Source organism: Pseudorca crassidens, chromosome 9, assembly GCF_039906515.1.
Source record: "Pseudorca crassidens isolate mPseCra1 chromosome 9, mPseCra1.hap1, whole genome shotgun sequence".
Lineage (NCBI taxonomy): Eukaryota > Metazoa > Chordata > Mammalia > Artiodactyla > Delphinidae > Pseudorca > Pseudorca crassidens.
The window spans coordinates 1,851,207-1,876,138 of record NC_090304.1 but is presented as its reverse complement, the minus strand read 5'-3'; the positions used below and the strand labels follow the sequence as shown (position 1 = coordinate 1,876,138).

At 60.3% G+C, this 24,932-nt stretch overlaps 1 protein-coding gene across 1 annotated transcript; it reads left to right on the top strand.

The window, feature by feature from the left end:
• Positions 1-3,236: 3,236 nt before the first annotated feature.
• On the top strand, positions 3,237-5,430 carry LOC137230728 (collagen alpha-1(X) chain-like). The gene is made up of 3 exons (XM_067750677.1): positions 3,237-3,257; positions 4,431-4,551; positions 4,997-5,430. The coding sequence occupies exons 1-3, from the start codon at positions 3,237-3,239 to the stop codon at positions 5,428-5,430; spliced, it is 576 nt and encodes a 191-aa protein (XP_067606778.1).
• Positions 5,431-24,932: the final 19,502 nt, after the last annotated feature.

Here is a 24,932-nt window from a genome sequence, read left to right as displayed (position 1 = left end):
CTTACTCCCCTCCCCGTGTAACAGGGGGGCAGTGACCAAGGACAAGGAACGCACGAAGCCAACCACCTGTCACCTCTGCGGCGCCCGCCGCCGTCCTGCCCTCCGCCATTTATCACCCTTGGTTTGATTTTTGCCTGTCCCTGTCGCTTGGGTTGAGTGGAGAGTGGAGCCTCGCGGGGGTGCTGGCTACTGTGCCCCCCGAGAAGTCAGAGGGGAATGGAGACGGCCGCTGCCTGGCCTGGCCCCCGGGGGCGGTGGCTGGTCCCCGGGGGTCCTGAGGGGCGGAGGAGGGGGCAGGGAGGCGTCTCTTCAGGTGTCAGGAAGGTGCTCGGAGGCCACCAATGTGGGGCCCCCGGCCGGCCCAGCCGGCGGGGGGGAAGGGGCTACAGATGCGTGAGCAAGGGGCTCCATCGGGCGGGAGCAGGTGGCCGCCTTCCGCGCACCTGGGGAGCCCTCCCCGCGCCCCTCGGTGACAGCTTGCCCGCCTCCTCAGTGCCCCGTCTGGGCCCCAGGAAGCTCGGAGCTCCGTGGGGCTTCCTGGTGACCAGGTGGGGTGATGCCAGGCAGTAGGAGAGGTCCGGAGGGCACGAGCCCTGCAGAGCAGGAGAGCTGCGAGTGTGTCTCACAGCTGGGGTCGCTTGGGCCCCGAGGCCATTGGGTCTGGCGGTACTGACCCAGCCACCATCTCAGCGCCTAGGGCTGCGGCAGGGACCCGGGCGGCTGGGAGGTTTACCTCACCCCCGCCTCTGCCCCCAGCGCAGCCCCCCTGCACAGCAGCCCGACTAGCAATCTAGAGGCCCGAGGCTTCTGGGCCCCGGTGACGGGGCTGGCACGACCCAGGGGGCGGTCCGTGCCAGCCCACCCAAGGCACAGAGGGTCCCCCGGCCAGCGTCCAGGGAGTGGGCCATTTGGACCATTGGACAGAAGCCCAAAAAGCCAAATTGTCTTAATCGGAGAAGCCAGACGGATTGGCCTGAGATCCACATTGTCTTCGAGGCACCCCAAATTACCTGCCCACTCAGCCAGACGCCACCCACCCAGTGTTCCGTTTGCCTCGATCGGGTGGGGGCTCTGGGGGCGTCTGCCGAGGCTCCTCTGTGTACCCCAGTGAGCAGCTCTCTGTGGGTCATCGCCATCCGACCCGGGCTCCTTCCGACCTCCACGCCCTGGTTGTGGCCCTCCATCGTGTCTCTTCCCCGAGTCCCCCCAGCTGTCTTCAGCGGGACCCCCTCTCGGGTCTCTACACCATCATCTGAGGACCCCCACGCGCAGAACACCGAGTGTCACCTGCCGCCCAGTCCATCCCGCGGCCGTGTTCGCCTCCACTCGCCCCTAACATGCTATTTCTGACAGAATCCACAGCTTGGGTTTTTGTCTTTAACTTTTAACGCTCGCAATCCCAAATAAAGCATTTAAATTTATTTTCTTCTGAGTCCTCTGCGTTTTCACTTGGGTACCTGGTGGAGGGAGGGAGGGAGGGGAGGTCTGAGCCCTGGGGAGTGGGCAGGGGAGGTGGGAAGGGGGGGCAGGAAGACCCTGCAGGTGGGGACACCTCCTCTGGGCCCCTGCGGGATTCAACATACAGGTTCAACAGCAGACTAGATAAAGCAGAAGAAAAAAATCTGTGAACTCAAAGACAGGGCAGCAGAATTCATTCGATCAGAGAAGCAAGAGGAAAAAAAAAAATAGCACTCATGGAACAGTGATGGGGTGCAGGGAGGACAGCCCGAAGGCCCGCAGCTCTCAGCGGTGGTGACACCACGGTCGTGGATCTCGGGAGGCTCTGGGACCATCTCAGGGACCGAATCCTCAAAGACAGGGCTCCAGGCGATGGGAGGGGTCCCGGGGGACTCTTCCAAGAGCCCACTGAGGAGCAAACTGCTGTCGCTGTCTGTCAACCCCAGGGAATTTTCCCAGCCTCGGGGGACAGGGGGAAGGGCGTGGGCCAGGTTCTGAAAGGTTCTGGAAACTGTAGCTGTTGTTACAGATGGGGACTCAGGGCTACCTGTCACCTGTGTGCCCACCTGCACACGCAGATGGGCTCCCCGTGCCCCCGAGATTGAGGCCGCATCAGAGGGCACTGGAAACCCCCTCCCCAGCTCAGCCCCGCACCGCAAACCAGACCACGCTGACCACTGACCTTTAGGGTCCTCGTGCCCCTCAGAAGGCAGTCAGGCTGGCCTCCACGATGCTCGGGGCCTGCCCGGCCCTCCCCTCACCCCACCTATCCCCAAGCCCCCGGTCAGCAGGTGTGGCCAGTGGGGAGAGGGCGGTGGGCTGTGACCGGGGACTGGGCAGCCTTCAGTGGGCGCCCAGGGCTCTCAGCCCCTGTCTGGGTTGGGGCGAGGCCTTGCACCTGAATCCGCTCACTCCGCCTCTGGAACTCATTGCCGGCCTGGTGCCGGGCTGTGGCCCCTGGGGTCTGGATGGCGTCCCCAGGGGCGGCCATGCTGCCCAGGCTCCCTGAGCTCAGCCACGGGGTCGGGAGGGGCTGCCTGGAGGAGGCGGGATCAAGGATGAGGAGGGCTGGGAAAGTGGGAAAGAGTGAGCTGGACAGGGGCGCACCGTGCCCTCTGGGCAGCCGGGGCCCTTCAGGGGAGCCTGGGGGCCAGGGCGGGGCAGAGGGCGCCCCCCACCCAAGGAGGTGCTGAGACACTCCCGGGGGGTTAGGGTGTGGACCCAGCTCGGGACCCTCTGCCCAGCCCTGCCCACCCTCAGGCCAAGTTGGAGTCTGTCTCCTGCCAACCCCAGGTAGGACCCACCCCCGAAAGGTTCACTGCAGCCCTGCCCGGGGCCCCTCCTGGGACCCTTGGGATGCTGGGCCAGGGTCTCCCTTCCTGCAGCTCTGGGCAGGCCCTGCCCTTCCCAGCTGCCCCATCACCCAGCCTGTTCACCCTCACTGCAGCCCATTCGCCCATGCCTCTGCCCCCACCCTGCTTTCCCCAAGACCGCCACGACCAGGGCACAGCCAGCCCTCCCGCGGCCCTCCTGAGTTAGCCCCAAGCCTCCCCCACTGCCATCACTGCCCCCACTCCACTCTGCTTGGCCCAGCCGTGTCCCAGGTGCCCTGGATCTGCCCAGCCTCTCCACGCGCTCTGCAAGCTCTCAGCTTACCCCAGGGCTCCATTCACTCATCCACTCATTCACACGTGTGGATGAGCGCCCGTGTGCGGGGCACCCCAGGCTCGGCGTCACGGAGGGGATTACTGGGGTGCTTTTTCCAGTGGCTAGACCTCATGGAGAAAGTGACTCAGGAGGTGAGGGTGGGGGGGCGTCTCCTGGGAGGAGGGGTGAAGCAGGACCTGGGAGTCCGGGGCTGGGGCTGGGGCTGCCGCGGGGGGCGCGGGGGAAGTGTGGGAGATGAGGTCAGAGGCCCATATTTATGGGCACCCATGGGGGTGGGCTGAAAGGTGTCCTCCCCAAAAAGACGTGTCTACATTCTAGACCCCTGCGAATGTGCCCTGATTGGGAAAAAGGGTCTTTGCAGATGTGATGAAGTGAAGGATCTGGAGGTGAGACCGTCGTGGATTTAGGGAGGGCCCAGATCCAGGGACGGGGGCTCCTACCATGGCAGAGAGGAGAAAGGACACAAAGGAGGGGCCGTGTGAAGACAGAGCAGAGATTGGGGGGATGCGGCCACAAGCCAGGAGCCCCCAGAAGCTGGATGAGGCAGGAAGGACCCTCCCCTAGAGCCTCTGGAAGGAGCCTGGCCCTGGACGCCTTGAGTCCAGTGAAACTGATTTCAGACCTCTGGCCTCCGGGACTGAGAAAGAATGAATTTCTATAGTTTTAAGCCACCCAGCTTGTGGTTGCTGAGGAAACGAGTTAGGCGAGGGCACACCTCCTCTGCCTGGCCCTGTTCCAGGGGCCGAGGGCACCGCAGTGAGCCCAGCAGGTGGCCATGCCCGCACCCCCCCTCAGGATGGCCCCTTCCCGTCTCCACTCCTGACCGCCACGCGGAGCGCAGGTGGTCTCTTAAAACATCAGACCAGGTCCCACCTCTGCTCCTGGCTTCCCTGGAGACAAACCGAGTCCTCACGATGGCTGGCAAGGCCACCCTGGCCCGCCCACCGCTGGGCTGGTTGAACGCACAGGCATGTTTCTGCCTCAGGGCCTTTGCACGGGCTGCCTCTGCCTGGACCCCTTTCCCTGCCGGCACCCACCTGGGCCCTGCCCTCATCACTCGGTGCTGAACTGCACCCCCCTCGGGGAGGCCTGCCCAGAGCACCCTCTCAGGAGCGCTCCGTGTGTTCCAGTCCCCCGACCACCTGCTGAGTGAGGAGGACAGGGGGAGGGCAGGGGGACACCAAGGCTTGACCGTGAGCCATGGGAGGAGACTGAGTTTGCTAAGCTGGAGGCACTGGACTTGCTTCCCCGCTGCTGACCCCACCTGTGTCTCCCTCCACCTGGTGTTTCCACCTGAGCTGCAGCATGGCACCCGCTGGGGCCTGTTCAGCTGCCTCAGTGTGCCGCAGACCCTTGACCAGAGCACGCTCACGGCCACCACCCCGCACCTGCTCCAGGGTCCTCTGCCCCCTCCCGCCACGTTCAGTTGGTCGCCAAGGCCCACTGGAAGCGGGACGCTGCTCCAGTCTCTGCTCCAGACACTCTGCATGTGCGACTAGGCAAGCTTGCTCTGCAGGCCCACAGCTTGCTGCTCTCCCCTTAGGACCCTCCGTGGCTCCCGTGGGCCACTGGGTAGAGGGCAAACGCCAGGCCAGGCTTTCCTGGGGTCTTCAGCACCTGGCACCCTCCGGTTTCTCGGTGGGTCGTGTCTCGGTCCCCACCGCCTGACCCCTCAGGCTTCACACAGGCGGGCTGCTCTCTCCTGGCCCCTCTAACCCTCCACCCTCGTGCCCTCTCCATCATTCTGTGCTGTCCTGGCTCACCAACCCCCCACTCCTGGGTCTCTGGTGTCCAGAGCTGCCCCTCCCGTGTAGACAGCGGTCTGGCATTCAGCCCCTGCCTGTGACCCCCAGACATGCCATAACCACAGGTGCATCGTTTCGCCTGCTGTCAGGTCCTCCCAAGCTCTCCGGAGCTCTCGGCAAAGCCCCCAGCGCAGAGCCAGCCGGGGGGACGGCCCCGGAGGGTGTGGGGAGGGACCCCATCATACCAACCCCTGGGGACCCCTCGCCACGCAGCCCCGTCTGCTCTCCGCCTTCCGGGGAGAACCCCGCCTTCCCGGAGGCAGGTCTCCCTGCCTCGGCAGGCGCGCATGTGGCCCTGGGCCCCAGGCCTCACCCCCAGCGACCTGTGTCCACCTGCCTGGCTGGTCCCGGCTCCCGGGGTCCCCGCTCCTCCGGGCTGCCTGGGCCTGGCCCCCAGCTGGCGCTCCTGCACAGGTGTGGCCGCCCTGGGGGGCCACAGGCCGACAGGCCACCCCAGGAGGCCCGGCCCCTACCTGCCCAGCCCCCTCTGGCCTCATGAGCGCAGCCTCCAGCGTCTCCCGCCCCAGCCCCAGACAGCCCAGGCCTCAGCGGCCAGAAACCACAGACAAAATGCCTGTTTGTGCCAGTTATGCCGAAAGCAAAACAGTTTGTGGTTTGTGACCCAAATTTTTTGCCTTTTTTTTCAGAACATAACAAAGCTCAAGACAACTCCCCCACCCCCACCCCCCAGGCGGACAGAAATGATCTGTTTACACTGGCCCTCGCCCTAGGCCAGGCCCTCCGCGATGGGCGGCCTCGCGGGAGGGGTGCGGGGCCTGGCCGAGGTGGGGGGCTCCTCAGGCTGGGCTGAGGGGAGGCTGCCTCTTCCGGGGTGTCGGTGACGGGGAGCGTGCTGGGGGCTGGAGGTGCCCCTCCGTCTAGCTGCACTGGGGATGCCGCACAGCCCTGCCCAGCGGGGGAGGTGGGCAGATGCTGCCCCCAGCGGCTCCCCTCCAAGGAAGCCCCCACCGGAGTCTGCTGTCAGCCCCCCAGCTCCCACCCCTTCGCACAGAGCCACGGGGCGGCCGGACTTGGTCTATCGCCCGCCTGCCCTGCGCGGCAGCCCCTTCTCCCCGCTCCTCCCTGCCCTAAGGCCCAGGGCCCATGTGCCCTCAGCCGGCTCAGCGTGCAGCCCACGGTGGGGGGCATATTCTCTGCCCCGGGGGCGGGCACCCGGGAAGGCTAGTGTCCGCGAAGTGGCAGGTGTAGAGCTTGGTGGTCCCAGCCCAGATTGGGGGGACAGCAAAGCAGGGCTCCTCCCAGGCCCACGCTGGAGCCCAGAGGTGGGTGCCCTGCAGGACTCAGGGGCTCTGGCCGGCGGGAGGGACTGGGCCCTTCCCGCTGTGACCGCCGCGTGCAGTTCCCCCTCGCGGCCTCCCTCGGCATCCCTTCCTCTGTGTCGGCCTCAGCCTGTCTCCTCCTCTGCCTTCTCCCTGCGAGGCCTCTCTCATCCTTCCGTTATCTCGTGCTCTGCTCTGCGCTGGGGGCCGGCGAGCCAGAGCCTAAGAGGAAGGAATTCCTGGGCTGAGGGCTTGGGTGTCACAGGGCAGGTCCGCAGTCTCACCAGTGGGGGTGAGGCAGAGGCGCCCTGGAAACCCCTGTACCCGAGGAGGACCACCTGATGGGAAGTCACAGAGCAGCTGGCCGGACGCTGAGGCTGGAAGGGCGCTCTGGGCGGAGGGAAAAGGGCTCGGGCGGCTTTGGAACGACCTGCGGTCTCCACGAGCAGAGCCGCTCAGGTGCCGTTCTGGGGACGGCCTACACGTGGGGCCAGCTGGAGCCTGAGGGTTGGGGGTGTGTTAGGGGGTGGAGGGGGCAGAGCCCCGAGGGGAGGCACGCCCACTGGGAAGAGCTCGGCGTGGCCCAGCATCCCGGAGCCAGTGCACGGGGGTGGGGGTGCTTCCCATCCGTCTCCCTCCCACCCTGGTGGGCAGGTCCCAGCTCCCCACTCTTGGCGGGGGGGTGCAGGCAGGGGGCTTGTCCTGCCCCCAGCCCTGGAGACAATCCGGTCTGCTCCTGCCAGGCTGGCACCCCGCTCCCAGTGGTCTGGCCCGAGCATCCTTTTGGGACGGCCTGGCCTTGTACCTCTGCTCCCCACTCCTCTCCTTGTCATCCCCTGGCCTCCCCTCGATCAGGAACAGATGTGCCTCTGAGCAGGAATTCTAGCTATTTGGTTAACCAGTCACTCGAGGGAGTTTCTGATAAGGCGATTTGGTTCTCAGCGGAGCCGGTGAAGGGAGGAGGGAGAACAAGCGCTCCCACCCCCACCTTCCTGGAGCCTAGGGGCCTGGGATGCTCCCCAGCCAGGGTCTTGCCCCTGCTGGGCAGCTGTGGGGAAGAAAGGTTCTCCAGGCCTCTTGTGTGCTGAGGGGTTCCAGCAGGTGGGAGCTGAGGCTGTGGGGGCATCTCCCACCCCCTGGGGACCTGGGTGCAGAGCTTCAGTGGGAGGGGAAGAAACCCAGACCCACGCTGGCAGTGCCCTACCCAGCTCTCTACAGCATCTGTGTGAGCGCGCACTGCCTCCCAGCCATTGGTCCTCCTTTCCCTCATCTTTTATCCAGTAAACGTCGGTGCCGGGCTCTGAGCAAGGCCCCGGAGCCACGGAGACGGATGAGGTTCCATTGCTGCCCTCAAGACAGTCACAGTGAAGGAGGAACCTGGTGTGCCAACTCAAGGGTGACAGGGACAGCAGAGCTGAGGGCATGCCCAAGTCAGGGGAGTTACCCCCCAGGGGGCTTCTCACCTGGGACCCTGGACCGCTCCTTCTGCAGGCTGCCTCCTCCAAGCAGGAGCTGAAAACTACCCGCCCTGCTCAGGTGGGGTGGCCCACCCCGAAATCAGTCACTCAAATCTGCCACTCTGGCCCCCTGGTTCCCTGGATCCTAGCACACCACCTTATCTTGTTCAGTTCTGTTCGTATTGTAGCCTCCTGGGGCCATTTTGATCCTTGATTTGGACTTCCAGCACTTAAGCACTTAGCTTATATCTCCACGGACCCCAATACCTAGACCAGGATCTGTTGCAGAGTAGAGGCTCAGTGTGGTTGCCCTGAATGGACAGATGGGTGAGTGGGTGGACAGGTAGATGGATGGATGTACATATGAATGTATGTATGTACGTACGTGTGGGTAGATGGGTGGGTGGATAGATGGATGGTTGAATAGGTAGATACAGGGACAGATATATGTAGGAACTGACATGTGGGTGTATAAGGCAAGTGCAGGTCAACGGATACCTACTGTGTTGTCACTTGTGACATCCCTAGTCAGGGAGGAGGGAGGAAAGCAAAGAGACTGAAATTTACTGAATGTCTATCCTCATGGACGTTCTATATGCTGATTCAGATTGAAATGTATCTGCCTTTAGAGTCTGGAACATAATAGGAACTGAAACATATTTGTTGACTAAATGGAATTTAAAGGTCTTGTTTCACTGAATATGTATCTGGAAATTGTCTTAAGGACCTAGACTATCTAAACCTGTCAATAAACAGGTTGCCCACTGAAAGCTATAAAATCCTACCCTAGAAAAAGGCACAGGGCCCAGAGAGTTTTATGGGTAAGTTCTTTTTTTCAATGTTCAAGGATCATTCCTATACCATACAAAATGTTTCAAGCACAGGAGATGAACAAAATTCTGATTCATTTTCTGCATTCACATAACCCTGATACCAAAGCCCAATCAGGAGAGTACAAGAAAAGGAAAAACCACAGGCCAAGTTCACATGTGAAGAGAGACACAAAAATTATAAATAAAAGAATGAGCAAATTAAATCCAGCAGTGTATTGAATTAGAGTAATAATACACCATGACCAAGTAGAGTTTACTTCCAGGAATGCAAAAATGACTCAACATTAAGAAATCCATTAATATCATCACGTTAATAGGCCGTATGATAGAAAAGAGAAGAAAAGCCATATAGGAATACAGAGAAGTGCCCAAACATGTTCCATAAAATTTAAAGTGCACTCCCAGTTATATGTGTAGCTTTTCTTTTTTCTTTACAGTGTATAGTGTCTTTTTAAAATTTATTTATTTATTTATTTTTGGCTGCGTTGGGTCTCCGTTGCTGTGCGCGGGCTTTCTCTAGTTGCAGCGAGTAGGGGCTACTCTTCGATGCGGTGCATGGGCTTCTCGTTGTGGTGGCCCCTCTTGCTGTGGAGCACAGGCTCTAGATGCACGGCCTCCAGCAGTTGTGATGCACGGGCTCAGTAGTTGTGGCTCGCGGGCTCAGTAGTTGTGGCTCGCAGGCTCAGTAGTTGTGGCATGCGGGCTCAGTAGTTGTGGCTCATGGGCTCTAGAGCACAGGCTCAGCAGTTGTGGCGCATGGGCTTAGTTGCTCCGCGGCATGTGGGACCTTCCCAGACCAGGGCTCGAACCCACGTCCCCTGCATTGGCAGACGGATTCTTAACCACTGCGCCACCAGGGAAGCCGCGAAATATTTTATTTTATTATTTATTTATTTATCTTGGCTGCGTTGGGTCTTCGTTGCAGCATGTGGGATCTGGTTCCCCGACCAGGGATCGAACCCGGGCCCCCTGCATTGGGAGCGTGGAGTCTTACCCACTGGACCACCAGGGAAGTCTCCTGTACTACCAGTTATAAAACACGTTTACCAGGCTAGGAATAAAAAGAACTTTCCTTAACACAAGAGAGGATATTTGTGACTCACCCTGCCATATCTATCCCACCCTGCTATCCCACTACCCTTGGAATGACTCTCTTCATCAGTACCAACAACATCCCTGCAGCCAAATTCAATGGACACTTTCTTCTTTGTAAGACATGGCCTCTCAGGAGAATTTGCTGCTGCTGACGCCTCCCCCCACCCCCATCCTGAGACGTCTCTTGGTTACCCTTCCTGTATGGACTAGTAAGTTTCTAACAAATAAGCCCTCCTGAAGATAGCAATCATAAACCCAGACAACAATCAAACAGACAAAAAACTACCCAAGGGCTCTAGCGAGTTAGTTAGCAAAAGCGGGTCATTCTGGAAGGGCAGTCACAGTACAGTTCAGGCATCTAAAATCCCAATCTTTCTGGCTGGAGGAACCAGGAGAAGGTGACTGGGGCAATCAGGGTTGTCAGTGAGTGAGATGGGGTCCCAACAAGAGCCAGAGGAGGGGACATTACACATTTTATGTACAAACTCTGCTCACGTTCCTGGCGTGGGGAGCCTCTACAACATAACAGTTGCAAAGTCTATGATACAATCCAAAATTACATGACATGCCTGAGGGCTAGGAACATGTGTTTTCCTCTCAAGGGGAAAGACAATTAACCGAGACCAACTCTGAGGTCACTCAGATACTGGAATGATCAGATAAGGACTTTAAAAGAGCTATGCTGACTATGCCAGTGAAGATAAAGGAAAACACATTCGCATGAACGAAAAGATAGAAAGTTTCGGCAAATAGAAAATATTAAAAATATCTAAGTGGATGCTTAAGACAGAAAAATACAACCTATGAAATTAAAAAAAAATACTGGATGATATTAGTGGCAGAACGGAGATGACAAAAGAAAGAGTCTGTGGACTTGAAGATAGGTCAATAGAAGTTATCCAATGCAAAGAAGAAGAGAAAAAAAATTTTTAGAAAAAGAACAGAGACTCAATGACACATGAATAGTATTAAAATGTCTAACACATGGGTGATTAAGGTCCCAGAAGGGGAGAAGCAAGAGAATGGGGGAGAAAAAATATTGAAGAAATAATGGCTAAAACCTGCCCAAATTGACTAAAAATGTAAACTTACAGATTCAGGAAGTTCAGCAAACCCCAAATAGGATGAATTTGAAGAAAATCATGCCTGGGCTCAGTGAAGTCCCACTGATGAAAATGAAAATTCAAAAAGACAGATGTGAAAGGAGGACCTATTACATAACCATGAACAATGTGTCGAAGGTGACAGACTTCTCAACAGAAACCATGGAGGCCAGCAGACAATGGAACCATATTTTCCAGGCTTCAGACATGGTTTCCTCTTGGCTGCTGTGGCCGTGGGGTCATTTCCCTGTCCATCTTTCGGGGGTTTTTCGGTCCCCCTTTCTTTAAGTGTTGGTTGCCTTGTCCTGACCTTAGCACATTCTCTCCTCTCCTTCCTTGGACTTCTCCCCTCGGGGGAGGGCATCCTCCCACAGCCTCAGTGATCACATACGTCCTGAAGACCCTCAACCATGGATCCTGGTTCCACTTGCCCAAGGTCAGGACCATGGATCTGCTCATTTACCCAGTAGCACCCGAAATTCTTCACGTTCCACGTGTGGCCTTCCTTCTGGGTTCCCCATCTCAAGGAATGGCTGTCCCAGCCACTTAGCTTCCCAAGCCAGCATTCTGGGTGCTGGAAACTCCCATCTCTCTCACCTTGCACACCTGAGGTGGCTATTTTCTGGCCACAATTACTACTTACAAGTCAGCCTTCACCCAGAAGTTTCCACCAACTGGGGAAGCTTCCTGCACCTGTGTACATCTGTGCTATCATTTAATCCTCAAAGTGGAGCCCATTCCCCCCATTTTGCACATGGTCTCCCGAGAAAGGTCAGGACTCGTCAATGGTCATCGGTAGCTCCTGAGTGCCCACCGTCGGGCCCTAGGCTGGCCATTGCCGTGTGGACCGGTGGGCTGGCTGCCCTGGGAGCTCGCCATCTGGAGGGAGAGCTGGACAACGAACAAGGTGTTCAATGAGCCGATTACATGACGACGGGCTGCGGAGAATATGGGCTTGGCGATCCCACTGTCCCCAGGCTCCCTCCCGAGGCCGAGGGGCAGGCCCAGGTCCTCTCGCCTCCCTGGGCTGAGGCACGACACCTCTGTGGGCCGGTCTCTCCCGGGCAGTCCCTGCTCCAGTGCTGTGGACCCCACTGCTGTCTCCCCGCCACCCCAGGGCAAGCTGGGGGCCAGTGTGGCTGGGGTGTGGGGTCGGATCTCCAGCCCCTGCTGGGTGCAGCCTCCCTTCCAGCTCTGAGTAACTGTCCCTGCCACAGGTGCAGAGGTGAACCTGCTGCAGATCCCCCCAGACTCTCCGGGACCCCTCACGTGAGGAGTGAGAATTATCGGCACGTTTCCAAAGCTCACAGGGGCCAGGGCCGCTCTTGGGCCGTCTGTACACACCCTCCTGCATCCTCTCAACACTCCCGGAAGGCAGGCTCTGTGGTCACCAGCCCTGTTGTCCAGGTGAGAAGATGGAGATGGTGAGGAAGGTCAAGGTCACTCAAGGTTGCCTGGGGAAGCCACTCTGTGCCCTGGAGCCCCTCCAGGCATCTCCCAGATCCAGGGCCCAAGAAACACTGCCAGAAGCTTGGAGGAGAGGCCCAGAGGGAAGGAGGCACGTGTCCCTGTGTCTAGAGTCCCTTCCCTGGGTCACGGGACAGGCAGGTCTCCTCCACTGGGCCTGGAAGAAGGAGTGGGCCGGGTCAGCGCCAAGTCTGTTCTCTCAGCTGGACCGGGGCCCTCCCACCAGGGCCAGTACCCCGACCCGGAGGCATCGAACAGGCGGGGTCCTGCAGACCGGGGGCGTCTGGGAGAAGCCCTGAGCTCAGTGTCGAGGGCTAGGAACCCCGTCCTGTGGGCGACGGGGCCCTTCTGGCAAGAGCCGCTTCCAGGCACAGCTGAAGAGAAGGGGGCGCTTTCGGGCAGGGCCCCTGGAGCACTGAACACCCATCCCGCCCGACCTTGGGGGTTCCCGGGAGAGGAAGCCTGAGGGGGCTCAGGCCCCTTAATCCTGGTCACTCCTGCCCCCCATGAGTTCCATGGAAACCCCTCCCAGCGCACGGGGATTTCAGGTCTAATTCCCTGCGACATTCTAGGAAGTTGCACAGGCCGAGGGACGCGGGACGGGGCCGGTCAGCAAGGCCGCACGCTCCCTCCACGCTCTGCTTGTAATTAGCACAGAGGGCAGTGTTTGCTCTCAGCAGTTCACCGGGGGGTCAAAAGAATTCCCAGAACCAAAGGAGGCCGCCGCTGCCAGGCCTGCAGTCGGGGCTTATGGGGCAGCGACGGGCGTGCGGGGCGGGGAAACTCAGGGCCGACAAGGGGGAGATAGATATGTCGGGAAGTGGGGGATTCTGCCCCCACGAAGTCCACACCCGGCGTGGGGGGGAGCCAGGAACACACTGGGGAGAAGGATGGGCCATGGGAACTCCAGGAAGTGTGTTCCTCTAGGTGGGGCTGGTCAGGGAGGGCTCCTTGGAAGAGGAGAGACTCAGAGAAAGCCTTGAAGGCCGAGGAGAACTGAATCGGGAGGAAGGAGAGTCGGGGAAGGCAGGTGGGTGCACGGAGAAGAGGGTGGGTTCGGGGCTGCTCTTCCACCAGGAATCTTCACAAGAGGGACGTTTGCCTGGGTTGGGGGCCGGGGTGGGGCTGGAGCGAGGGGCTCCCAGCACGCGGAGCTCCACCGAGAGGCAGCCTCAGAGGAGGCACCTAGGCTGGCAGCCCTTGGTGAAGCAGGCAACTTGATGAATCCCACTAAGCTGGACGCTGGAGTGTGTCTTAACATTCTGCTGTGCCCTGGTGCCGCTCAAAGAAGGACCCGGCTTGTCCAGGAGCAGCCCTCGTGTGGCGGTCGGAGTTACCAGCTCAGGTGGCCACCTGCGCACATGTGCTGGCCGCTTTGTTGGAGAAGAAGGACCATCCTGTCGCCTCAAGGAAAAGAGCCCGTGGCGTCTGTTGTTGATGACCCCATTTGAACTTTCAAGCGGAAAGCAGAATTTGGGAAGCGTGCACCTGCCACCTTGAGCTGGACAGCCTTCCAATCCTGAAAGGCCCCTGAGGAGCCAGGCGGTGACGTTCATGAACGTGGGTTTTCGTTCACGACGGTGGACAGCGTGGACCTTGGAAGACCCGGAGATTGGCATTTCCCAGTGACACGCACAGGAAAACGTCCTCTGGGCGTGCAGGACAGACCAGTGGGTTTTTACCTCTAAGAAACTTTATTTTGGAACAATTTTAGATTAACAGGCAAATTGCAAAGGTGGTAGAGTTCCCGCATCGCCCTACATTTGTGTCAAGTAAGAGATGGCGAAGGTCCCTGATCCAGCTCCAGGCTTCACCTGGATTTCACCCATGTTTCCGACCCCCCATCCTCCTTCTGTTCCCAATCCAGGCACCAGGATGCCTTTGTTATCCACTCCTTCGTCTCCTAGACGGATGGCTTTTCGCATAACAGCGTCTGGAGAGATCATTGACGGGGTTTCAGACCCCACAGTGCATCTCACTTTTAAGAACCCACCTCTTGTCAAGTTTGGGTGTAGTATCATAAAGGAAACCCAGGCACATCTGAGAAGTCCATCAAATGACTCTCCTTCCCAAACACCACATTGTATCGCGATGGACCGCGTGAAGATGCCCGCGTGACAGCCCTCCTCTCCCCATAGCCGCAGAGATTTTCAAAGCCTGACACAATGCCACTCTTCCCACTAAATGTGTTTTGATTAGAAAAGCTTAGATACCTTTTTATAAAAATAATACTTTATGTTAATATGGAGAATCTTGTTGTGACTTTTTTTTTTTTTTTTTTTTTGGCCACACGGTGCAGCATGTGGGATCTTAGTTCCCCAACCAAGGATCGAACCCGTGTCCCCGGCAGTGGGAGTGCAGAGTCTTAACCACTGGACCGCCAGGGAAGTCCCTCTTGTTGTGACTTTTAACTCACTTAGAATCTTTTAAAATTTTCTAAAACTTTAAATATTTCAGAACATTTTCATGCATTAGTTTGAACTTCTAATACAGCAAATCTCAGGTGCAACCCGACCTCAACTAAAGCTCGTTGCCAACCTCCAGAATGTTTAGGGATATAAAGGGGTCCCGGGGAGAGAATAAGGGGGAACAGTTCACGGGGCCTGGGCTGGGGAGCAGCTCTGGGTTCAGACCTGCCATGTCTCAGTTTCCCTGTGCGTAAGACAGAGACCATAGGAGCAAAGGGCTCACACAGGTGGGCTGTGTGAACAGGCTGTGCTCTATGGCGTCTGCAGCATCAAAGATCGGTGACAGATGGCCCTCGGGTGAGGACAGAACCGGTTTAGGGTTATGGGAAAATTTTGCAGAATGTACAGGAAGGTACCCTTACCACTTCACCCCCACCACACACAAAGTGACCCCATCATTCACACCTTGCTCTGGAGTGGGACATCGGCCAAAATTAATGAAGCAATTTTGAGACATTATTGGTGATGACGTCCACACTTCACATTAGGGTTCACTCCTGGGGTCGTGCACTCTGTGGGTTCAGACAGATGTATAGGGGCACGTACCCACCGGGACGGTAGCACGGTAACACACAGTAGATTCACTGCCCTGAAAACGCTCTGTGCTCTGCCTGTTCCACCCTCACCTCCTCCTGTTCCACCCTCACCTCCTCCTGTTCCACCCTCACCTCCTCCTGAACCTCGGCAACCACCGATCCTTTTACTGCCCTCCATGGTTCTGCCTTTTCCGGAACGTCACGTGGTTGGAATCATACAGTATGTGGCCTCTTCAGACTGGCTTCTTTCCCTCAGTCGTATATATTTATGTTTCTTCCATGTCTCTTCATGGCCTGATAGCTCCTTTCTAACACTGAATAATATTGCATCGTCTGGACGGCCCACACTTTATTCACCTTTTCACCTACAGAAGGGGATCTCGGCTGCTTCCAAGTTTTGGCGGTTCTGCAAAAGGCTGCCGTAGACGTCCGTGTGCAGGTTTTCCTATAAGCATAGGTTTTCTCTTTAATCTAATCTCACTCCAAATTACTAGGGTTTACCTCGAGACGGTTTTGAAGGTAATTCCTCTCTGGCCCCTTGTCGGAAGGGCTCGCTGGGTCGTATGCCGTGGTGACTTTGCAGCGTTATTTTTCTCTGCGGTTTTAATGCTCCCTGTATCAACAGCTGGGTCTATCACCAGACCCCGTCTGTCCCCACCGGGTGACAGTTCCATCCTGGTGTCAGTGGCGCACGGTCCCAACTATGGTTTCCCTGGGACGTGTTCTCACGTCTTGCCGGGCTAAAGCCCGCTCTGCCCTGCTATCTGAGAACATTCCTGAAAAACTGGCCTCTTCTTTAATCCTGTTTGAAAGACACTTGTCTCCCAAACCTGGCTCAGAGAGACCTCCTTTACCCCGCAGTATCACCACGGCGGGGTCAGGGTCTCCAGCCCAGGGAGGACCCACCCCGTGCTGACCCTGAGACTCGGGGTCAGGCTGGGATGCAGCCCGGCGCTCTGCTCACAGCCGGCCATGGGCAGGGGGTGCCGTCGTGCTAGGAAGAGTGGGGAGCCCACTCCCTATCTCAGGGCCTCCTGGCCGCCCCAGGAGCTCGCTCTGTCTGGGGAAGAGCCCACTGGATGAGACACTGGCTCTCGGGTCCCGGCAGGACTGGCCGGGGCCTTCAGGCCGAGTCCCTCCTCCGAGCAGTCTTTTTTGTCGTAAGTTTCGCGTGAAGTGTAACAGACACGTGGGCGTGTGCCTGGCCGCTCAGTCCCACGCAACCAGCCCCCGATCCACGCTCAGAACCTCTCCCCACGAGGGGCCGGGTCAGAACCGCCTTGGCCTCTGCCCCTGAGTGCCGTCTGAGCGCTGCACGGTCAGCAAGGTGTCCCAGCGATGCTGTCCCCACCATGGGCGCCCCCAGCCTGTGTCTCCATGGGGCTTCTCGGGGGGCTCCATGCAGAGCCCAGCCGGCTCTGTCCACTCTGCCTGGGGCCTCTCTGTGTGAGCTTCTCTTTACATGCTCCCGTGACAGGAAACTCACTACTGCCCAAGGCTGACAGTTGCCTGCCAGCCCCTGGCCCTGGCTTTCCTCCTGGGACGCCCCGGTGTCCCCTTCCAGTCAGGTGGGGCCTCCCTCGGGTGGGACCCTTCGGGGCTGGGCTGAGCCACGTGCTCCCAGCCGCACACATTACTGCTCGGGCCGCTCCCAGCTTTTCATCTCAGCAGAGCTCCACAGAGAGGCCCCGGGAGGACCCCAGGGCTGGGACGGGGGAGATCCCCCTCTTCCTGGCCCAGGATCGAATCCAGCCGTGGAGCAGCGGGCAGGACGGGGGTGTCGGGGTGGACCCCTGCCGGCTTGCAGGAGGCCTTCCCGGGATATGTCCAGCATCTGCCCAGCATCCCTGCCCCCGGCCCCCACGGAGCCCCCCGCTTAAACTCACGTGCCCTCGGGCGGCTCCGGCAGCCCATGAGGGGTCACTGAGCCCCACAGTGGTGGCGGGACGCGTGCGGGAGCCCCCTCCTGCCCCACCCCCCATCTCCCTGGCCCAGGATCGAGCCCAGGGGGTCCCTCCTGACGGTTCCCTCGAGGACACGGGCAGCCCACCCAGCTGAGCTCCTGGCTCCAGCCCCCCGTCTCCACAGCCCGCGCCCTGGGGACCCAGCCCAGGCCTCACGTTTGGGGAAAACCAGCTGCTTCCTGTTTGTGTGCAGAATCCGGTCGTTTCCCGCGGTGGTGGCGGAGGGTCGAGCGCCAGGGAGCTGGGCGGCCCCGTCCTCGCGAGGCCCGTCGCTCCGAGGAGAAACTTAATCACTTTGTTTTCTTGGGTTAGGTTTTGCTTTTGAATAAAAAAAGTGACCCCGCTCGGCTCTGGCCCCAGGGCCCTGTGACGTTCCCTGCACAACGGGCGTCACTTTTAAACGCTCTGCCCAGCAGGCAGCGCCGCGCCAGGGGCTCCGGGGAGGGCGGTGGAGCCCAGGACTGGCTCTGTGATGGGAAGGCTGGACAGCGAGGCCAGGGCAGCGGCCTCGTCCGTCCGGCTGCCTGGTCAGCAGGGCCCAGCAACGCTCTGACCCTCCCCAAGCCACGGTCAGCACAGGAGAAGGGCCCTCGAATGGCAGGTGGGCCCCGGGAGGGGGAGGCCTCGATGGCCCTCAGCAGGGGCGGCACCAGGTGGGGCCCTCTCGACCAAGACAGCACGGGAGGGGTGCAGGGGGCAGGGGCACCCCAGAACCCTCGCAGCCTCCCTAGCAGAGCTCCTGGCACAATCTGCTCCCAGCACTGGGGCTTGGACTCATCCCAAGTAGGGGAGAGCTGAGCCTGTCTCTGGACAGAGGCAGAGGGGGAAGGGGCATCAGTGGAGGTGGAGAGGCAATGGATGACAGGGGGGATGCAGTGGGCTTGGGCAGGGGAGTGAGGGCTCAGCCTGGGGGTGGGAAGGGTCAGGGAGGGAGACAGGAGGCCAGGACCTGCAGGGTGATGGGGCCGCAGGGGCACAGGATGGGGAGAGCAGAGGGGTTGAGATGCTCCTTGAGAAGGGAGGAAGGAAGGAAGGAAGGAAGGGAGGGAGGGAGGAAGGGAGGAGGGAGGGAGGGAGGAGGGAGGGAGAGAGGGAGGGAGAGAGGGAGGAGGGAGGGAGGAGGGAGGGAGGAGGGAGGAAGGAGGGAGGGAAGGAGGGAGGGAGGAGGGAGGGAGGAGGGAGGGAGGGAAGGAGGGATGGAGAGAGGGAGGAGGGAGGGAGGGAAGGAGGGAGGGAGGGAGAGAGGGAGGAGGGAGGGAGGAGGGAGGAAGGAGGGAGGGAGGGAGGAAGGGAAGGAGGGAGGGAGGGAGGGAGGGAAGGAGGGAGGGAGGGAAGGAGGGATGGAGAGAGGGAGGAGGGAGGGAGGGAGGGATGGAAGGAGGGAGGGAGAGAGGGAGGAGGGAGGGAGGAGGGAGGGAGGAGGGAGGGAGGAGGGAGGGAGGAGGGAGGGAGGAGGGAGGGAGGGAGAGAGGGAGGAGGGAGGGAGGAGGGAGGGAGGGAGAGAGGGAGGGAGGGAGGAAGGAAAGGGCTGCAGAGTCAAGGAGCCCTGGCCTCGTGGGGAGGCGAGATCCCCAGGTGTCAGGAGACCTGGCTACATCGCCCTCCACCGTCTCATCCACACTGTCTCCTCCGGCGTGGACCCACACAGGCCTGGTTCTCTCTGAAGCTGGACGCTCAGTCTGGGGTGAGACCAGCAGGACCCCATGCTCACGCAGCCTGAAGTATAACCGGGGGTGGGGTCGGTGGGTGATGCCGAGAGACTGGAGAGCAGGTGACCGGGGCCTGGCCCTGTGGCAGTCCAGGACCCTGCTGGCCATTTACCTGAGGGGGTAAGGAGATGCAGCGCTGCCCAGGGCAACTAGGACCTGTTGGGGCCAAGGGAAGAGCTTGTGCTAAGCCCTGCGGTGGGGCTTGGAAGTGAAGGGGCTCCAGGAGCGTGGAGCTGGGCAGGCCCCGTCTCCGCAGGGGCAGAGCACGGGGTGCAGGTGGGGGAGAATCGGAAGGTTTGAGAAACGGCAGGACAGGCTGGGTCTGCATCTTTTGAAGGGTTGGGTCTGTGCATGCGGGTGGGGGTAAAGGGGTTAAAGAGGACATTCTAAGTACCCAACCTGTGGGTAACTTCTGGAGGTTAAGAAGCCAGGGCAGGGTGGGGGAAGGTTGTGCACCGCCAAACAGCAGGGAGCTGGAGATGATAGACGCGGGAGGTCAGGGCCAAGAGGCTGGGACAGGGTGCGCCCAGGCGTCCGCCCACGCATCCACCGCTCCGTGCATCCCTCCATCTCTCCCTCCACGCATCCGTCCATCTGTCTGTCCACAACTAAATACCCAGGCGGGCTTCTGGGGAGAGATAGTGGTGGCAGGAGCACAGGTACAAGGTCCTGCGTGACGGTGACGTGTTGTCTCTGGGGGGCGGTGAAGGGAGAGGGTGGTGAGGCCACATGGGCAGGGAGGGTGGCTCAGAGACTGTCAGAGGCCACGGGGACTGGTGAGGGCCTGGGAAGCTCTGAGACGATGTGGCTTTTCTGAGGCAGGGGCTAGCGGAGGGTCTGATTTCAGCGTCAAAGGGTCAACCAAGCAAAGGGGCCGGGGCCAGAGGCCAAGCACTGGGGGTGCCGAGGAGGAGGTGATGGCGGCTGGGCTCAAAGCGGGGCTGGACGTGGAGCTGAGGGCATCTGCTGAGGAGCTGGAGGTACCCGGGACGGATGAGCCCCAGGCCTGTTCTGCGCCGCTGGAGGCATGCGGTTGCCCGCACGGGGCGGAGGAGCAGGCCGCAGCGCAGCCGGCTCTGAAAGGCTCAGGTGGGGCTTGGGGCTGGAGCCGCGGCCCCTCTGAGCTGCCCGGGACGTCAGTGAAAGGGGGCTGTGGGTAGATGGTGCTGCTGCGTGGGCCCTGCACAGGTGGCCTGGGGAAGGGGTCGGGCCCCGGCTGCTGCTTCTGCCCACCCCGCCCTGGTGTGGGCACCCGCTTCGGGCCGGCCTCGCCGCGTTTGCAGGAACTCTCAGGGCCTCCCCCCTTCATGGCCCCGCGTCCTGGCTGCCTCACCAGCAAGGGCTGGCCCCAGGCCCCAGACTCCTGGCCGGCCGGGCTGGCCCACGCACTGCCCAGAGCAGAGGCGGGCGGGGAGGGGGGCTGCGGGAAGAGGGGATCTGAGGAGGGGCCCCTGGGCTGGGCCTGGGTAGTGAGGTTCCAAGGTACGCTTTGGCCCACAGGGTAAATCAGCTCAGATATTTTCTGCATTAGGGAGTTGGGGTCTGGGAGCGGGGGGGCCGGAGGAAAGTGCTCTGCGTTTCCACTGCAGGCACAGAACGATTCGGTCATTAGTTTTCATTCCAGTATCTGGAAAACAGCTGATTCTGGAAACCTAAAACTTCCCTGGGCAAGGAGCGCTGACGAGGAGGGCGCCCAGCAGGGCTGGGGGTGGGAGCTCAGGCCCAGGGAGCCCTGGTCCCTGCCCCGGACCCTTCCTTTCCTGGAGGGGGGCTGCGGCTGGGCCTGGAGGGGAGGCCCCCCGGGAGCCAGTCCCGCCCACCGAGCCCAGCCAGGTTTCTATAGCACTGGTGAATCTGACACCCGGGGCTCTGGAAACTTGGTGGGCTAATCTGAGCGCTAATCCTAGCAACAGGCTGGGCCTGCAGCCGCATGTCGGCTGGCGTTGCCGCTGGCAGGCCCCGAGACCCTCCTGCTTGGGGTCTGGTCGCCACAGAGCTCAGGCTCTCCGGTCCCGGCGTTGGATGGAGCCGCCCCGGGAGCGAGGCCTGCCTGAGGCTCCCTGCACCTCGAGGTTGCCAGGATCAGAGGGGATTAGCAGGTGCGGGAGGCCATGTGCATGGGCCGTGTGGCTCCCTCCTGGGGGCAGAGGACCCCGGCGGCCACTGGGCGGGCTCAGGGACCCTGGCCCTGGGTCTGCCTGGCCACTAAAGCCCTGAGGAAGACAGCGCTGGAGGCCTTGACCAGGGAGGCCCGCTGCACATGCATGCGTGTGTGTGTGTGTGTGTGTGTGTGTGAGAGCACAAGTGTAGGAGGTAAAGATGGGGGGCTGCTCCTCTGTGCCTCTGTCTGTCTGCCTGCTGTCCAATCGTACACATCCATCCATCCTCCATCCTCCATCCATCCTCCATCCTCCATCCATCCTCCATCCTCCATCCATCCTCCATCCATCCTCCATCCTCCATCCATCCTCCATCCTCCATCCATCCTCCATCCATCCTCCATCCATCCATCCACTCATTCACTCACTCACTGATTTGACACCAGTCCAGAAGCACTGTCTGTGCCTGTGGGTCGGCAGTATGGGCAGAGCAGCAGTGGGTTGAAAAGATACCTCCACTGTGACCCCCACGCCCTCCGGGCTGGGCAGGTAGCGAGGAGGCTCCCGTCTCTGCCTCTCCTGGACCCACAGACCAGCTGACCTGGTCAACCCCGGGACCCCACCCCCCGGAGGCTTGGCCTCTGCCTGGATTGGGTTGGGGGTCAGGGACAGTGGGGGGTCAGGGGTCAGGGGGTCATGGGTGCAGTGGCCTGGGCAGCGAGGTGGGGCAGCCCTGCCAGCCACGGCTCAGGTCCAAGAGATTCCCAGCTGAGTAATCCAACCCTAGGAGCCACTGTCAGACGCCGTGGACAGTGGGCTGACTCAGTTTCCCCCTCCCTACCCTCTGCCCTCTTCTGGCATCTGGGTGGGGCCTGAACTCTACTCAGCTGGCCAGTCTCCTCTTCTGCCAACTGGTGGTCTGTGGGAGGGGCACAGCCCAGACCGGCCGTGGTGGGGGAGGGGCAGGGGGCGGGGGCTGGGACAGCCACAGAAAGAGGACGGGAGCGAGAAATGAGTGACTTGAGGGAAAAAGACACAGAGAAGAAAACGAAGGGTGTTCTGGACACTGCGGGGGAGGCAGCCCCGCACCCCCTCTCCAACACCTGCAGAAAGCCTGGGGGAAGCCAGGGCGGCGGGAGCCAGGCCAGGCCCCTCGGCCCAGAGGGGCAGCACCTTTGCCACAGCCGGACGCCTCTCTGCTCTCTGCCCCACCCCCAGCCCCCCGGCATCCAGTTCCGAGGGCCCCAGCACCCCATGGAGGTGGAGGCGGCCTGGGTGGAGCAGGGCGGCGGAGGGCAAGGATCAGGCCAGGACCATTGTTTAGAGAAGGAGGAACTGACTTCAGCCCCGGCAGCAGGGCCCCCCGCCCCGCCCCGCTTCCTGCTCCCTGGGCGGCCACAGACGACTTTGTCCACCTTATTTGGGGATGGAGGAGCCTCATGGCATGTACGGCAGTCGCGGCGCGGAGCCACAGCCTCGCGGGGCGGAGGGTACCTTTCCAGCCGCTCTCCATGACTCAGACTCACAGCCCGTTAGGCAAAGAAAGTGCTAATCGAGGATCCGTTCAATCCTCCATCCAACTCCCCATCCACCCTTCCAGGTGCCCACCAAGCCCTCATCCACCCACCTAGCCATTCATATGTCGACACCTGTCCTCACACCTACACTCACCCATGCACCCATCCATCCCTCTCTCCACCCACCCATCCATCCCTCCACCATCCACCATCCATTCACCATCTACCCATCCAACCACCCATCCATCCTTCCATCCACTCATCCCTCTACTATACCTTTATCCATCCTCCCATCCCTCCCTCTATCCATCCATCCGTCCTTCTGTCTATACACCCAATCACCCATCCATCCATCTACCACTCATCCACCATCCATTAACCATCCATTCACCATCCATCCATCAATCCATCCACCCATCCAATTTGTAGCATCACAATTTTGTAGCATCTTGGTTTGAAAATTGGAAGCTCATTCCCAAGAAAACATCTTGAATAAATTCCCTGGCCAAGAGGGAAGATGCTGCCTCGCTTTGTGCCTTGGGTCTGTGGCTTGTAGATTTTGAACTATTGAGTCGTGTCTGGGACCAGGGCTGGGACATGGCGCTGCACCGTCAAGACCTTGGCACGACGCAGATGACAGAACCATACGTGGGGCACCAAGGGGGCCAGGATCCCAGTGGGGAAGGGTCTCTCCTGGATCTGCACGACCTTGAAAAAGCATCTCATTCCTCTGGTCTTAGCCGGCTCTTTGTTACAATGAGTTGCTGAGACTTCTGTGAGGGTCAGTGGGGAGCAGGAATCTTCCTGATTCAGCAGTTTCAAAGTGTCCCGGGCAGAAACTGGGATGGCAACACCAAGGCTGTCCGTGGAGATGGTTGTGCCGGGGGCCCTGTTTCCTGGGAGTCCATTCCAGGAAAGGAATCTTGTAGCCCCAGGCTCCAGCAGCCAGTGCCCCAGTCCCTGGAACTATCTGCACAGATTAGAGGTAGAAACAGAGCTTTGGATGGTAGGTAGGTGGCCTCAAGTCCAATTTATGTCTATTGTCCCAGCATAAGCACTCATGGGCCCCCTCTTAACTCTCAAGAATCTTGGTCGGGACAGTTAATTATATGGTTGTTGTACTGAGCGCTCATTCCATTTGAATAGGGTTTTGAAGGATGAATAGGAGTCTGCCATGTGAAGGCAGTAAGGGCATTCCAGGCAGAAGGAACAGAGGTTAGAGGGAGGCCCCGTCTGACATTTTGGGCTTGCAGGGTGTCTGACGTGGCTGGAGCTGGCATGTAGTTTAGGTCCGGACAGGCCTGCACCGGTTGTGATGGTGGCTGGAGAGGGAGGGGGTGGTGAGTGGGGCCTGAGGGTCTTCCAGTCCAGGCCAAAAGACTGAACACGACTGGGAGCCCACGGGGGCTAGGGTTTCCTCACCACTCCTGGAAGAGTGGGTGTGAGGGCTGGCTTGCCAGAAGCAGCTCTGCGAGGTGGGGAGCGGGGAGGGGAGTGCTGCCACAGGGGAAGGTTCCCAGAGGGAAGACGGTGAACCCAGGAGCCCTGCTCCAAGCCCCAAGCATCCTCTGCTACGACGTTTTGCCGGAGAAGGCTCTCCTCTGGTGTGTGGCGTCTGGAAGGCTCTGATTCTGCTCCCCGAGTCTGCAGGGCGGGGTGCCCTCTGCTCTGAGTCTGGCCTGAGCCCATGTCTGAGACCCCAGGCACCCCCGCCAGCCTCTCGGGTCACCCTGATCCTCCTACCGGGCCCCTGTATCTGCACAGCCTGCTCTTCTGGCCCTGTCCTCCCCATCCTGTGACCCTGCCCCCACGGACGGGGAATGCTGGAAGCCCCTTGTCACCGGCCCCCCGACTCCTGAACTCCAGTCCCCATTCAGCGGCCGCAAGCCATCCAAGGGGACTCCTGACCTGTGGCCCCAGACCCCCTGCCCCTCAGCTCCTGGACGCTGGGGCCTCAACAGAGCGTGTGGGTCTGGCAGCTGTCCTCAGGGCCGTGACCTGGGGACCGGCTGCCTGAGGCTGGCCTGCAGACCAGGAGGGAGCAGGTGGGGACCGGCCATGGTTCCGGGGATGGAGCCGGCGGGGAGATGGGCCTGGCGGCGCCTCCTTCCCTGCACTGGGCAGACTTCCTGTCTGGCCCTGGGAAGTGACCCCCCGCCGCCCCCAGCAGGCAGTGACATCAGTGTCTGAGGTGACAAGGCCCGGGGCTGGCACCTGCCCCACACATTTGCGCTGTAAGGTGTCTGAGCGGTGCGGGGACAAGGCCACCGGGGCTCAGGGAAGGCGGCCCTCAGCTTGGGCTTCAGGCTGGCTTGAGGAAAACACGTCTGCATGTGCCTGGGTGGGCTGGGCTCTGCCCACGAGAGCCTTTGCCCCATGCCAGGACTGAGAATCATCAGCTAACGGGCACACAGACCTGGAGCCCCGCACACAGTAGGGGCCCACTAGAGGTGCACGTGGGTAGATGAAGACG

Bases quoted from the DNA above. Each gene is read 5' to 3' on its own strand.
- LOC137230728 (XM_067750677.1), top strand. From the start codon at position 3,237: ATGGAGAAAGTGACTCAGGAG. The intron at 3,258-4,430 runs GTGAGGGTGGGG...CCTGAGCTGCAG, and splicing joins TGGAGAAAGTGACTCAGGAG to CATGGCACCCGCTGGGGCCT. The intron at 4,552-4,996 runs GTTGGTCGCCAA...CCATAACCACAG, and splicing joins GCCCCCTCCCGCCACGTTCA to GTGCATCGTTTCGCCTGCTG.